Genomic DNA, 13,179 nt, shown 5'->3' with positions numbered 1-13,179 from the left:
CGTGTAAGGGTATTAGATAAGTATACGAATACATATTATAATACGAGTATTATTCACAATAATTATTTAAAAACTAAATATTTCATTTTCAGTCTGGAGAAATTGATGATATGCAAGAGCTGTTTGAACTACTAGAAATTAAATCTGACGTGTGGAAATCTACAAAGGAACGCAGGCAAGCAGAAGAAAGAAACAGATCATGTGACAGACTTAACGCGAAAACTCTCAAAACGGACATCAACAGCAATGAAAGCAGCAAACACGATGCACCATCGGGCTCATCCCACTCAGAAAGTGATAGAGTTACACCAAGCGCAGGCTTCAGTAAAGACAAAGAATCAGAATCATTAAGTATAAAGAAAGAGAACATGTCAAGTAGTAATGATGAAAGGGAGGATGAAGAACAGGAAGGGGACAAAGAATGCGGGCGACTTGCGGGCCGGCGGCGAAGCTCATCCAACCCTGTAAACTTGTCTGTAGCAAGAAATTCTGAAAACGCAGGCAGTGAACACGAGGACTCACAAGATGTTGATGTTGAAACAGTTGCAGCAAAGGTAAACATGCTATTTTTAACTCACGTTATTAATTGTATAATGAGACGGAGCGGAGACGCTAAGAATTTATTTCACTTACAACACTCTAGGAATAAGAGTTACAACTTAGTTCATGTGGAAGTCTATTTTAGTACTTAAATTATGTATTGTAATATGTAAGATTGTTTTAATATAATTTCCTACTTATCTTTCTTTTGCCTTTTTCAGACGGTCAATAGAAGAAGATCCACTTCATCCAGCCAAGAAGATCCACCACCCGAACCCATGTACAGACGACAATTACTATGTGATCGGTTAGGTCGAGGAATCGAAAGACCAAAGAGAAAATCACATTATATTGAACCGCCAGAACTTGACTTACGGACGGTAAAATTAGAAGATTACGCGCATCTTAAGCCACCTGATCAAGACTTTATTCAGACATCGCCAGAAAATTATGTTGTGACACCACATCGTAAAAGAAGACCCGGCTTCCACAATTCACCTTCACAGAACCCTCCTTTTGTTGCAATTCCTCCAAGTTACTTAGAAGAGATAGCACATTTGCGATACACGCAAGGACCAGGCGGTGTAGCAGGGGTGGCGAGTGCCCGACTCGGAGCTCTGCATCCGCTCAGCGCATCAGCACCGCCCTACCTTCCTGAAAGAAGTGTGACTCCTCCAGCAACAGCGCATGATGATGCTCTAAAATATCGTCCCCCTAGCGCAGGATCGTGGGGTCCATGGCTGTGTCAGCCTCAAATGGGTGGTGATGAACCCCCGTCAACGGACCACGAACAAGGTTCCAGCAAACAAGCACCAGTTCGGGAATACCGCTGCGAATATTGCGGTAAACAATTTGGCATGTCGTGGAATCTCAAAACTCATCTCCGAGTACATACTGGCGAAAAGCCTTTCGCTTGCCGGCTCTGTGTGGCCATGTTTAAGCAGAAGGCTCATTTGTTGAAGCACTTATGTTCGGTCCATCGCAACGTGATATCATCAAGCGACAACGACGGACGGACCAACACTCCCGGCCGCTTCAACTGCTGCTTCTGCCAGTTGACCTTCGAAGCGTTACCAGAACTCATCAGGCATCTGTCAGGCCCTCACAACAGCCTGCTCCTCAGTAAAAACTTGCACGAATGACGCACGCCTACTTGACGCGTGCTTGCGCGTACCCATGGACTTTAAAAACTATATTTCTCTCATACCGAGAGCTCAATTGTGATATGTGTTTAAGAAGGATATAATTATAAGTATTTGTAAGGCATGTGATGTCGCAGAGCGATACTCATAGTAAGGCATTCGCAGAAGAAGGTCGCTGCGGGTGTGAAGCTGATTGTAAATGATTTAAATATGATATGTTCGCCGCATGGGTCCAAATTGTTATAATTTGTTTAAAAATTATAAACCGGGACCAATTCCTTCCGAGATAGTATTTATTTGAAAAAAAAAATGTATTTCATTAGGGTAAATATTATTTAAAAGCCACCGACACATTAATTTCTTAAGAATAGAAAATAGACACGTATGTCAACGGAAAGTTGCGAAGTGTGACAGGCCTAAAGTAACGTGAACTACCTCCTAATTTAAACCAGTTATTGAAGAACTACGTGGTGAAGTCGAAAAGTGTTTTATTTAGCTCCCTGGCTTCCTCAGCCGCCCCAGCGGTCAATGATTCTAGTCAGAGGTGGAACTAAGAATTAGTCAGTCAGGGGTAAAGCTACTCACTTTTATCGGTGTGATTTGTACCTGAAGATGGAATTAAAAATAATCTGGTGCTTCCATAAATTTTAGGATTAATAACGAGGACTGTTTGGGAATCTAAAGGCCTATGTACAATTTCTGCTTCATTGAAGCTGTTTAAAATCCACACCAACCTTTCAAATAAATGAAATCTGAATTGGCATTTCGCAGCTTTCGACATCTTACAATCTCAACATTAGATATTACCAATTATGTATAATTTCTGAAGTAGAAGAAAAATGTGTTCGTATTAATTATATTGTTGTTATATTATGCCGTTTCCTTCCATTCATTTGTGCCGAATATTTGCTATGTGGATGAGCACCAAAGATTTGTGAAGCATTAGATATTCTGGTGTATATGTTACGGGTGAAACTTTATAAAAATCCTCAAACTTAATCTCGATATACGCGCAAATTTTTAAAGTACTTAAAAGCAAAAAGCAAATCTAGGTGCCATTGGTAACTTTGCCAACTTCGGATTAATAATTTGTGCATATTTTGCCCGTAATATACACTATTAAGAGAAATTAAAGGGACCTGAAATGATTTTGATTTGTAATACTTAAGATATAGGTACCAATTGAATAATCTCAAGAAGTATTGTAATACTAACTTTGTTTCTATGGACATTTCCGTAATTCCACTACGGCTTTATTTGCTAAGCTTGAATATCTTTCTATTTTTTAATGTTTTACTTCTTTAGGCATAATTTTGAAGCTTATCAGGCAATATTTCCAAATGAATAATTTAATTTAACAATAGGTACTTTATCTTATTGCGTTATTTCATTCGAAACTTATTTTCGAATACGCTTTTTATCGAACACATCCGTGGCCAGTTGATATTAAAACTATTGTTATAGTGTATTCTGGAATATGTTTTTCGTTATAGAACTGTTCCCTCTTGTACAGTAATATTCTGATATTGTGTTTTAATCTGACTGGTTATTTTGATTTTATCAATATTTTGACGCATTCTCTGCCTACAAATCGTAAGTGCTTTCACCGTATTTTTTTATTCTGTATCAAGATTGAAGCTATTTGAAACCATTATAATGTACTTGCAGTTCCTATCCCAACACTCTCTGTTGGCATAAATATTTCGCAGAGAATGTTTTAAAGTATTTCTCAGGATATGTAGTTTTCAAACACAAACACCTTTTACACATCTATTATGAATTATTTTTAATACATTTTGTATTCTAAAATACTCATTTTTTGTACTTTAAATGTTTTCTGCGTAAGAAATACGTAGTTATTTTTCATGGCAATTCATATGTCATCGTGTTTAATTGTAAAAATTATAGAGCAATTTTCATGCTGGCACAAAAAGTTATTTAACAGAGAAGATGAGCTAAGTTTGTCCAGAAACAAATCACTTTTTTTTAAATGTCTTGTAACCTGTTATTGGTAATATTAAATTTTTGCCACTTTCGTTATCACTGCGGCAAATGCAAAGCAAATGTTTTGTCAAAGTGCCCTGTTAACCAATGTGCAAGGCATAAATTCCAATAATACCTTCTTATTTTTAAACTTATTGTACTTCAATGAAAACTAAAGTTACCAACGTGTTGTTCATAACATAATTTTAATTATTAAAAAATCGCTTTAATATTCTTTCGAACGTTACCTTTTGTTATACCTGATCTTGTTTGTTTTCCATCTATTTTTGTTTTACGTCGAATGACATAATTTTCTTAAAATAATTGGGGAACAATTTAATATTAAGCATTGTGATTTTGTGGTATCGTTAGATTATTCTTGTGATAATTTCCTGTAGTTGATTGTAAGTGGACACAGGGAACGCTGTCTTCCGATGCGTTTTCCATTTTGAGTAGTGTTAAATACGATTAGTATAGATTCGACAATGCATGACAAAAGCGGCACAGTTTTCAAAAACGCCTATGCGTTTGAATTGAACAAACATTCAAAAAAAACTTCAGTGGATACGTACGAACGTTGTGATAATGTCGACACCAGTCGAATTGCCTTAAATTTAGTAATAGCAATGCAAATAAATTAACTCTGTTTCGTTCTTAACGAATACGACATTCATTCGAAATAATACCTTCTAAAAATACATGACGTTGTAAATATACTCGTAAGTAGATAATGTAAATACTAATTAGTGTTTAAGTTTAATCAAGAAGAAAAAAGCTTAACTTAAATTTGTTGAAATTTATTTTTCTCTGTTAATTGTAAATTAAAAGTTATTTTGTAAGTTTTCACATAGTGTACAATTTTTTGTAGATATCCTACTGTTTAGAACATTAACAATCTGTAAAAATGTGTTCTTACCGTAGTAAATTAAATAACGAGAATATTTTAGTTACACACAAGGTTGTCGCTTATTTCAACATCACCGTCACCATATAATTTACTTTAATATTTACTTTTATATATGATGCTAGTTCTGTTACATTGCGCGCCCGGATTTATAACTAACTAGCTTTTTCCCGCGGCTTCGCCCGAGTGGAATTCGGTTATCGCGCGCTGTTCCCTCGGGAAGTGTGCATTTTCCGGGATAAAAAGTAGCCTACGTCATTCTCTGGCCCATAAACTATCCCTATGCCAAAAAATTACGTCTATCCGTCGCTCCGTTTCGACGTGAAAGACGGGCAAACATACAAACACACACACTTTCGCATTTATAATATTTGTATGTATGGAAGTATGGATTGTCCAGGGAAAAAAATCTTAGTAAGTTTTTACACTACAATCCTAACAATAATATTCAAGTGGAAGACATAATTAGTTGAGCAGTACCTCAATCTAGCCAGTCTTTGAATGCAGTGGTGACAATATTCGAATAGAAGATGCAGTCGGTGCAATAGAAATAGAAATAGAAATCATTTATTCGTTACAAAGTAACGTAGCATAACAAAAAGGTATTCAAAATGAAGAAAGTTGTATGTCACGAAATGGTCCCAAATCAGCAAAAATTGCCGGTCTTGCGAACGGCGCTGTTCTTCCTTTGGGACCATCTGTTTATCATACATTAAAATAATAGGGTCAGTGTCTTTTCGAAGGCTATCATATCACCACAACACTGAGCAACTGGACTGTGTAATCTATTGGAATTACTCCTCAATGATCGAGCATTTGGCCAATTGGGTAGTATTAAATGATATTGATTGACCCGGATAACTTACGTCTTAAATCGAGCTTAGCTGGAAATGTTTCGAACATGTTCAATGTTAGAGCTAAACTCGATTTAAGACGTGAGTTATCCGGGGCAATATCATTTAATATGAGTGGGTCTCGCGTTAGTTTCATGTTCAAAATTGCGTAGTACCTACCTTAAGTTTTCTGGGATTGTCCATATTATATTTTTCATCGATAGTAGACTTATGTCTTGTATTCCGATCCAATTTATGAAAAGCGTAAACAAAAACGCCATTCACCCGACCATAGACACTTTAGTGATGTCTTAGCCTAGAACCTATTGCTAAATAATTAACCTGTTCTGTAAATCGGTTATTTATTAATTGAATAGATCAACGTATTTTTTGTCTATTTTATTATTTACTTCATTTAATTCCAAAGACTGTTTATTCAATTATAAAAGCAGTAACTATTTTTTTTTTAATTTTAAGGAAAGTAAATAAAAATCGCTTATTCATCCGCGCATTAATCGATTTTTAAAATGTCAAACTATCCACCATCTCTACGCTAGTCTATGCTACTACAAATTATACACATGTTTCAATCAAAAAATAACGTCAGATTTTGACGAAGATTTTTCAAATAAATATTAATAAAATATTGAAATCAAATAAATTTTGGTGACAAAAGTGATTAGACATCTAGTTAAAAGACACGAATTATAGATAAATGTGTTATTGATTCGATCCAGTGGGTGTTTATACAAGAATTTTGATTAAATCGGTTTATTTTCGCTTTTAATAAATTGGATAGGCATAACGTACGAGTATAATGTATTTATTTTTTATTCCCCTTGATGGCGGCCTTAAAGCTTGGGCCAATGTCAGTTACGAGACTTAGGGGCTGTTTCACCATCCATTGATTAGTGTTAACTGACGGTTAAATATGATGCCGTCTCCGTCTATTCGAACAAACAAATAGAGACGACATCACATTTAACCGGCAGTTAGCACTAATCAATGGATGGTGAAACAGCCTTCTAGTGTGCGACCTAAGTGTGCGACATTTGAAAACTGACAGCTGTCATTCCGATCTCTTTTTTTTTAATCAAACAGACCAAGGCACAGAACCTATTAATATCAAACGTGTGGTTTGCCGGAATAAAGTTTCAATTTATTTTTACAAAAGAAAATGGAAACTGAAAAAAATATTTATCTACAGGAGTGAGCTACATTATAAATCTACTATCAATAAAAATTATAATATTGGCCATCCTAGAAAACTTAAGGTACCTAAAGGCTGACCAGGAATATAAAAAAACCTGACGCGAGGCCAGCACTTCCTACCCTTACCTCTACGATACCTCCTACCCTTCTCCTACCAGTCATACTGACAACGGTGTCGGTGATCTTATTTAAAGGAATATTTTCTAATCCCTCAGACTTTTTCTATGGGATTCGATTTGTAGCATTCGAACATGGCGGATGTAGACAGTATCTAATTTTGGTATTTCTGGTTCCTTTGGCTAGTTGAAGTATAATTTTGATAGTGTTTTATGCGGCGATTAACCTTAACAGTCAACCGTGATCACAAAATTATACATTGCTCTGTCTGACATTTTTTAATGCGCAAGTTGTCTCCACGTGGTGTCTGGAATTTTACTATCAAGTTGCAAAAACTATAATCATCGTACAACGTCGCTTCCAAAGAGCTTACTTCGACACTGGCAAAATTGTCCTAAAATAGGACAGAAGCCATATTTTAAGTAAAAAAAGACTTTTTCTATGACAAATACTTTTATATGTTGTGAATTATTTTCCTTCCAAGGCTACGGATAATTTTCTTCATTTTAACGCACAAAAACACAAAATAATACTTTAAAATACCACGCGCAAACAACGTCAAACTTTGACAGCAATAGACAGATGACATTTGAATTTAGTGTTACCAGTGCAAGAAATTATGGTCAGCCTTTATTATTATTGACAGTTACTACGCAATACATTATTATTTATCGCTGGGTACTAAAATAATTAATACCTACTCTTGAATGATTCATATTGATCTCCAGATTGGTCAGGCTATTGATTATTAGACATTTTTGAAAAGCTGCTCATTCATAAGCGAACATTGAGAGAAAGAGTTACAGACATTTAGTAATTTGAAAGAAAGAAATACATTTATTCACAACACAAGACACATTACAACAATATTATTAAGTACGATAGTATAGATAGTAAGATACATGTATCAAAGATTGCGGTGTTTTATTTGAAGTTTACCACGAGGATTACGGTGAAAGAAAACATCGTGAGAAACACATAATCTTTTACCATAGTATTTTGTCAAAAAAATCCTTATTTACAAAAAACATGACAAAATACATAAGTACACAACAACAAACAAAATACGATGGCAAAACCATTATTCAATAGATCTGTACCTACAACCTTTCTGGAATCTGATTTGGGAACTTAAGGAGGTGGTACACTGTACTATTTAAGGAAGAAGAAAAAGTCTATGGAAGAGTATGAAATCGAATTGTCTTATATAGTCAAATGTGTCATTTCCTTTTATTAACCGACTTCAAAAAAGGGGGAGGTTATCAATTCGGTTGCATTTTTTTATGTTTCTTACCTCAGAAATCCGTCATTTATGAACCGATGTGTTTTTTTTTGCGTTCGTCTAGGAATGTCTTCAGTTAGGTCCCATAAGCACCAAATCAGGATCTGATGATTGGATCTTAAGGAAATCGAGGGAACTCTTCAAATGTTGTAGGGACACCTATAGTAAAATGGATATATTTAGTAGTAACTCGTGCATTTGCTTTTGAAAATCATCATTTGGTGAAGTGGAGCTGATGATGAAGACCACAGTTGACCATCGGAGTTACTACTCAAAAACAAGTATTTCACGGGTTGAATTCAATTACTTTAACACAGTTGCTAAGCAATTTATCCTCCTCGTAATGCATATGGTAAAACGGTGGTGAGGTGAAGCACCAGGACTCCTTAATAATGAACGTCTCTGCATCAGAAAACGCAAACTTTCGTAAAAGGTGACGAGAAGTTGATATCAAACTATTGTATCATAGATTATTTACTTAGATTACTTATTTTTGTGAAAAAAACATTATAACAAAAAATTAAATAGACTTCAAAAAACATAAAAATAATTTTATACCACTCTGAAGTCGGTCGGTGCCTCAGCACGAGCCAGCAGGAGTGATTGAAGCCCGATATAAAGTGCGTAGGTCTATAGGTCCACTCCTGCTGGCTCATGCTGAGGCACCGACCAACTTCAGAGTCGTAGAAAATTAGTTTCATGTTTTTTTGTAGTCGGTTCAATTTTTTGTTATAATTTTTTTTACATACCCTTTATTACTGGCACTTTTCAGTGTGCGATGTATTTCTAAAAGAAGCACTCATTCGACTTAAATATTTAGAGTTCAAACTATTCATAATCATCATCGTAGCCTATACACATCCCACTGCTGGCCACAGGTCTCCACTCAGAATGTTGGGTTCCCACGCGGGCCCAGACCGGATTGAGAACTTCACACACGCCATCTAATTGCTTCACAATTTTGCGCAGGTTTCCTCACGATGTTTTCCTTCACCGTAAAGCTCGTGGTAAATTTCAAATGTTATTTTGCACATGAATTCCGTAAGACTCAGAGGGGCAAGGCCGGATTTGAACCGACGATCATCTCCTTTAGAGGCCATAAGTCAAATCGCTAGGCCACCACAGCTCCTTCCTAATACTCCAGTATTAGCTCCGGAAGTTCCTCTATCGTTATTACAACCTGTATAACTAACATACATATACAATCTGTTTCGTCATAATACCCTACTTGGCTGGAAAATTACTGTGTTAGTAAGTCACAAATCTTATTAGCAGTGATGTCAAATGGCTTAGAAGCCCCTGCGGGCCAGCGGAACCTGACCAAGTCTCAGTGGAACCTTGGGTCAGGTAAGTTGTGTTTTAGATAGTTTTTTATGATGATAATAATCGTTTATTGTTTTTCTCCACAACTAACTAGGCATTACCACGTTACAAATAACAGTCCCAATAAAATCATAAAGCTAAAAGACTTGCGTGGAGGAGAATGGTGCCCGAACTATAATATAGAGGCCCTGCGTGCCATATCACCAAGTCTCCAACCTTCAGATGTCTGCAATTACCTATTATGATTATGATATTCAGATCTGCCATTCTCTAAGTGTGTTCCGCGGAGCCCTGGGACTCCATGAATGTTTTGCAGGGGCTCTGCAACAATATCAAAATAAATATTTAAGGGATACTGTGAGTTTACAGAGTTTACTTAAAGTACGTATAATTGTTTTTAATCCAGAGTAGGTACTTATAACCTTCCATTCAATTAAATTTTAATATCAAATTTAAGAAAGAACACACCTATACAATATCGAAAAGGTTATAGAAGGCTAGTTAAGACTCAAAGGTCGCTTTAGATCAGAGGTTCCCAAAGTGGTCCAGGTGGACCCCCAGGGCTCCACAGGAGACCAGACGGGGGTCCACGTCGACGTGAAAAACAATGGGGATTTAAGAAATATTTGTTTATTTATTAAATAAATAATATAGTATTAATAAGTGTTCTACAAAAAAAAGCTTGGGAACATCTGCTTTAGATAATCGAAACAAGGAATTTAATAATATTCGTGGTGTATAAAAATCAACGATAAGTAGTCTTGTAATATTCAACTAACAAACCTCTCTTTCGGGCAAAGAGCTAAAAACAACCAGTATACACACTCATCTATGAAAACAACTACCATTATAAAGTGAATCGCAAAAAGCTAGCTAGGCGTGCAATTTACCCTTACTGGGTACTCAAGTTAAAAATAGACGGGAAAGATAGAAAATAAAAAGCAACTAAGACGGCACTGGAACCGGTAAGCAGGCAGATGGCCCTTGCTTCTTTTTACACTAGAGGCACATTCCAGGCTTTACGTTAAGATCATTAGCAAGAGAAATAATAAAGAAGGATCTTAAAACACGTCTGAAGATGCTATAAAGTGCGACTGTAGACGAATTAGAACAGTACTCGCCCGGTTCCATAATTTGCAGTTTTCACCAACGGAACGAGGCTCAATTGTATAATTAAGTAAAAGCAAATAGTATTAATAATGAATTTTCATATAAAGTTTAAGTAGGTACCCGTATTTTATCATGCAATAGGGTCTAGTGGTTATTCGTCACTTTCCCGAATCCGTTACTTGAGTTTTCTGATCAATATTAAGTATTTCGACAGTTCGTGTATTTTATATCAAAGTGTGTTTAATTATTTAGTTCTTTAGGCACTACCACTGGCACTAGCAATAGAGTGCATGGAAATTTTACTTTATGTCTTAGTCCGCCATTGAATATACGGCACGAAAGTAGAACCTAAATCATAAGTTTTACTCATTTGCTCACATTTGATTCAAACGAGGGAAATTATGATTTTAGATTCAATTTCCGTGCCGTCTTTTATAGGGCGGGTAATGGTCCATTTACAGTGACACACACTGTTGCTGTTGCCCTCTCAATGCAGGTGGTAGGTACAGCCGGTGTCCTAACATAAGTATCCACCTTTGTTAGCAACTAGTATGAAAAAGTGGATACATATTCAGGGAACCGACTACTACGTACGAGGAATAAAGGCAATTTTCATCTTGTTGACGTGAAATTCTCGACAGTGGTAACATTTTGTTTGAAAGGTTGTATTGCGGCTTCGGTCGTGAAACTATTATTAGGTCTGGTGAATGAAAATTGCGGGCATTAAGTAATTAAATTCCCAAAAATTATACGTAGATTTCATTTAAGTTGCGTAAATAATACTCGTACAAAAGTTCGTTGAAATTTTAGTATTTTATCGGACGCAATAAAATAAGTATATCGGAATAAAATAAGTAACATTATTATTTTTAAGGTCCAACAGTTTTGTAACAAACACACACATTTACAAACTTCCGCATTAATAATATTAGTACGATAAGAACACTATAAAAAGGGATGTCGTGCTTCTTGTTTACATGACATTTAAGATGCACTTAATTTTCGTGAATTTTCACTATTCTTCATATCTTTATTATTTAAAGTGTCAAATTACATTACCCCCTATTCAAAGTAAACACTGCTGTTGTATTTCAGCAAGGGTCGGACAAAAATTGCGGATTACGTAAAAATGACGTAATCTTCACACAAGATGATGTTTTATTTAAACTTCCGTGTGACATGTAGTAACAAAGTAGCATTAATGAAGTAACAAAATAATCGTAAATAAATCAATGGAATTCAGTGAATACAATAAATTTCATATCGTTTAATAAAGAGGTTGATAAATGATGAGTGATAATTGTTTATGAAAATCGAAAATACTATTTGAAATCACCCTATAAGTGGTTTGACGTCATCGGCACTTTTTGTCCGACCCTGTATTTCAGTATTAATGTTTTGTCAAAAAATATTTTTTCGTTAAAATTTCACTTGGCTATCTATTAGGCCTACTGTCCACGTAGACCGTACGTCATACGCACGACATCGTCAATTGACGCTTGTGTGCAACTTGCTTGCATCCTGTGTGGGAAAGAACGATACTGTGTCCATGGAGATGCAAGCAGCTCTCCTACGAATAATTCTCAGTACCGTGGACACAGTTTCGTTCTTTTCTACGTAGGATGGAAGCAAGCTGCACACAAGCGTCAAATGAGGATGTCGTTGCGTATGACGTGGACAGCGGGGCCTACGGTTCTTGAGATATGTCAATAGCTATATAGCTCTGTGATCACGGGCATGCATTGAGTAGGCATCAGGGTAGGCAGCGCTAGTGCTGGTGGCGGGCTGCTGCGGCACAAAATATCATCTGCCTACCCTGGATCGACCCAATGCATGGCAATGCCTGTGATGGACAGACGGATAGACGGGCGGATCATCGGATGGACAGTGTAGCGACAAAAATATAATTCCATTTGCCGCTCAGCGGGTATATGCGATACGTATTAATACTAGATCTTGTTAACATCTTTTTCAAACCCTACGTAGTACAAGCTCGTACCTGCAGATGCATTTCTTGAGATAAACCTACAGATTAGTCTTTCCACAGTATTCTAACAAGCGGGCCTAATATGGTCCTTTGCTACCGCACCATCGGCGCAGGTGCGGTTATCGCCCATCACAGCGAAAGGCATCCCTGCCCATCCCAGTTCACTTAATCAAGTTATTCCTCACACTGCCAACTTGTAATTGTAGATAGAATTGTTAGAATAATGTTCTTCATAAATTCAATGTGGCACTTTTGGTTTTATTGAACTTAGGGCAATTACTAAACTTGTTTTAATGGCCATTGTCAAACTGGGCGGAATATAAAAGGGCCAATGTATTGATTCATTTTCTCTAATTTACTCGCGTACGTCCAAATGTATGATGATGTCATTAAGCCACCAAAATTGTTTTGACGACCGGATGGCCAAGTGGTTAGAGAACCTGACTACGATGCTTGAGGTCCCGGGTTCGATTCCCGGCCGGGGCAGATATTTATATGAACAATACAAATGTTTGTTCTCGGGTTTTGGATGTTTAATATGTATTTATCTATATAAGTACGTTTTTACCCATTGTACGAGTACAAGCTTTGCTTAGTTTAGGACTAGGTCAATTGGTGTCAAGTGTCCGATTATATTTATTTATTTTGTTTATTTATTGTTTAGTATTTTCTTTATTGTAAATCCTATTACAGCCAAAGTGAAAAAAATATATATGACCTTAATGATCAGGCAATAAAGTCCTGTA

General features: G+C 36.3%; 1 protein-coding gene across 2 annotated transcripts in view; it reads left to right on the top strand.

The window, feature by feature from the left end:
• The window catches only part of ken (zinc finger and BTB domain-containing ken and barbie protein), a 35,718-nt gene extending 31,098 nt beyond the window's left edge, over nt 1-4,620 (top strand). For both annotated transcript variants that reach the window (XM_074101031.1, XM_074101030.1), the window contains exons 4-5: nt 93-554; nt 762-4,620. In XM_074101031.1, coding sequence (XP_073957132.1) covers nt 93-554; nt 762-1,682 — 1,383 coding nt within the window. In that variant the 3' untranslated portion in view covers nt 1,683-4,620. The remainder of the gene's footprint in view (nt 1-92; nt 555-761) is intronic.
• The last annotated feature ends 8,559 nt before the right edge of the window (nt 4,621-13,179 follow it).

Source organism: Choristoneura fumiferana, chromosome 18 (assembly GCF_025370935.1).
Source record: "Choristoneura fumiferana chromosome 18, NRCan_CFum_1, whole genome shotgun sequence".
Classification (NCBI taxonomy): Eukaryota; Metazoa; Arthropoda; class Insecta; order Lepidoptera; family Tortricidae; genus Choristoneura; species Choristoneura fumiferana.
Note: the sequence above shows the minus strand (reverse complement) of the source record. Positions and strands in the feature narration are given on the sequence as shown.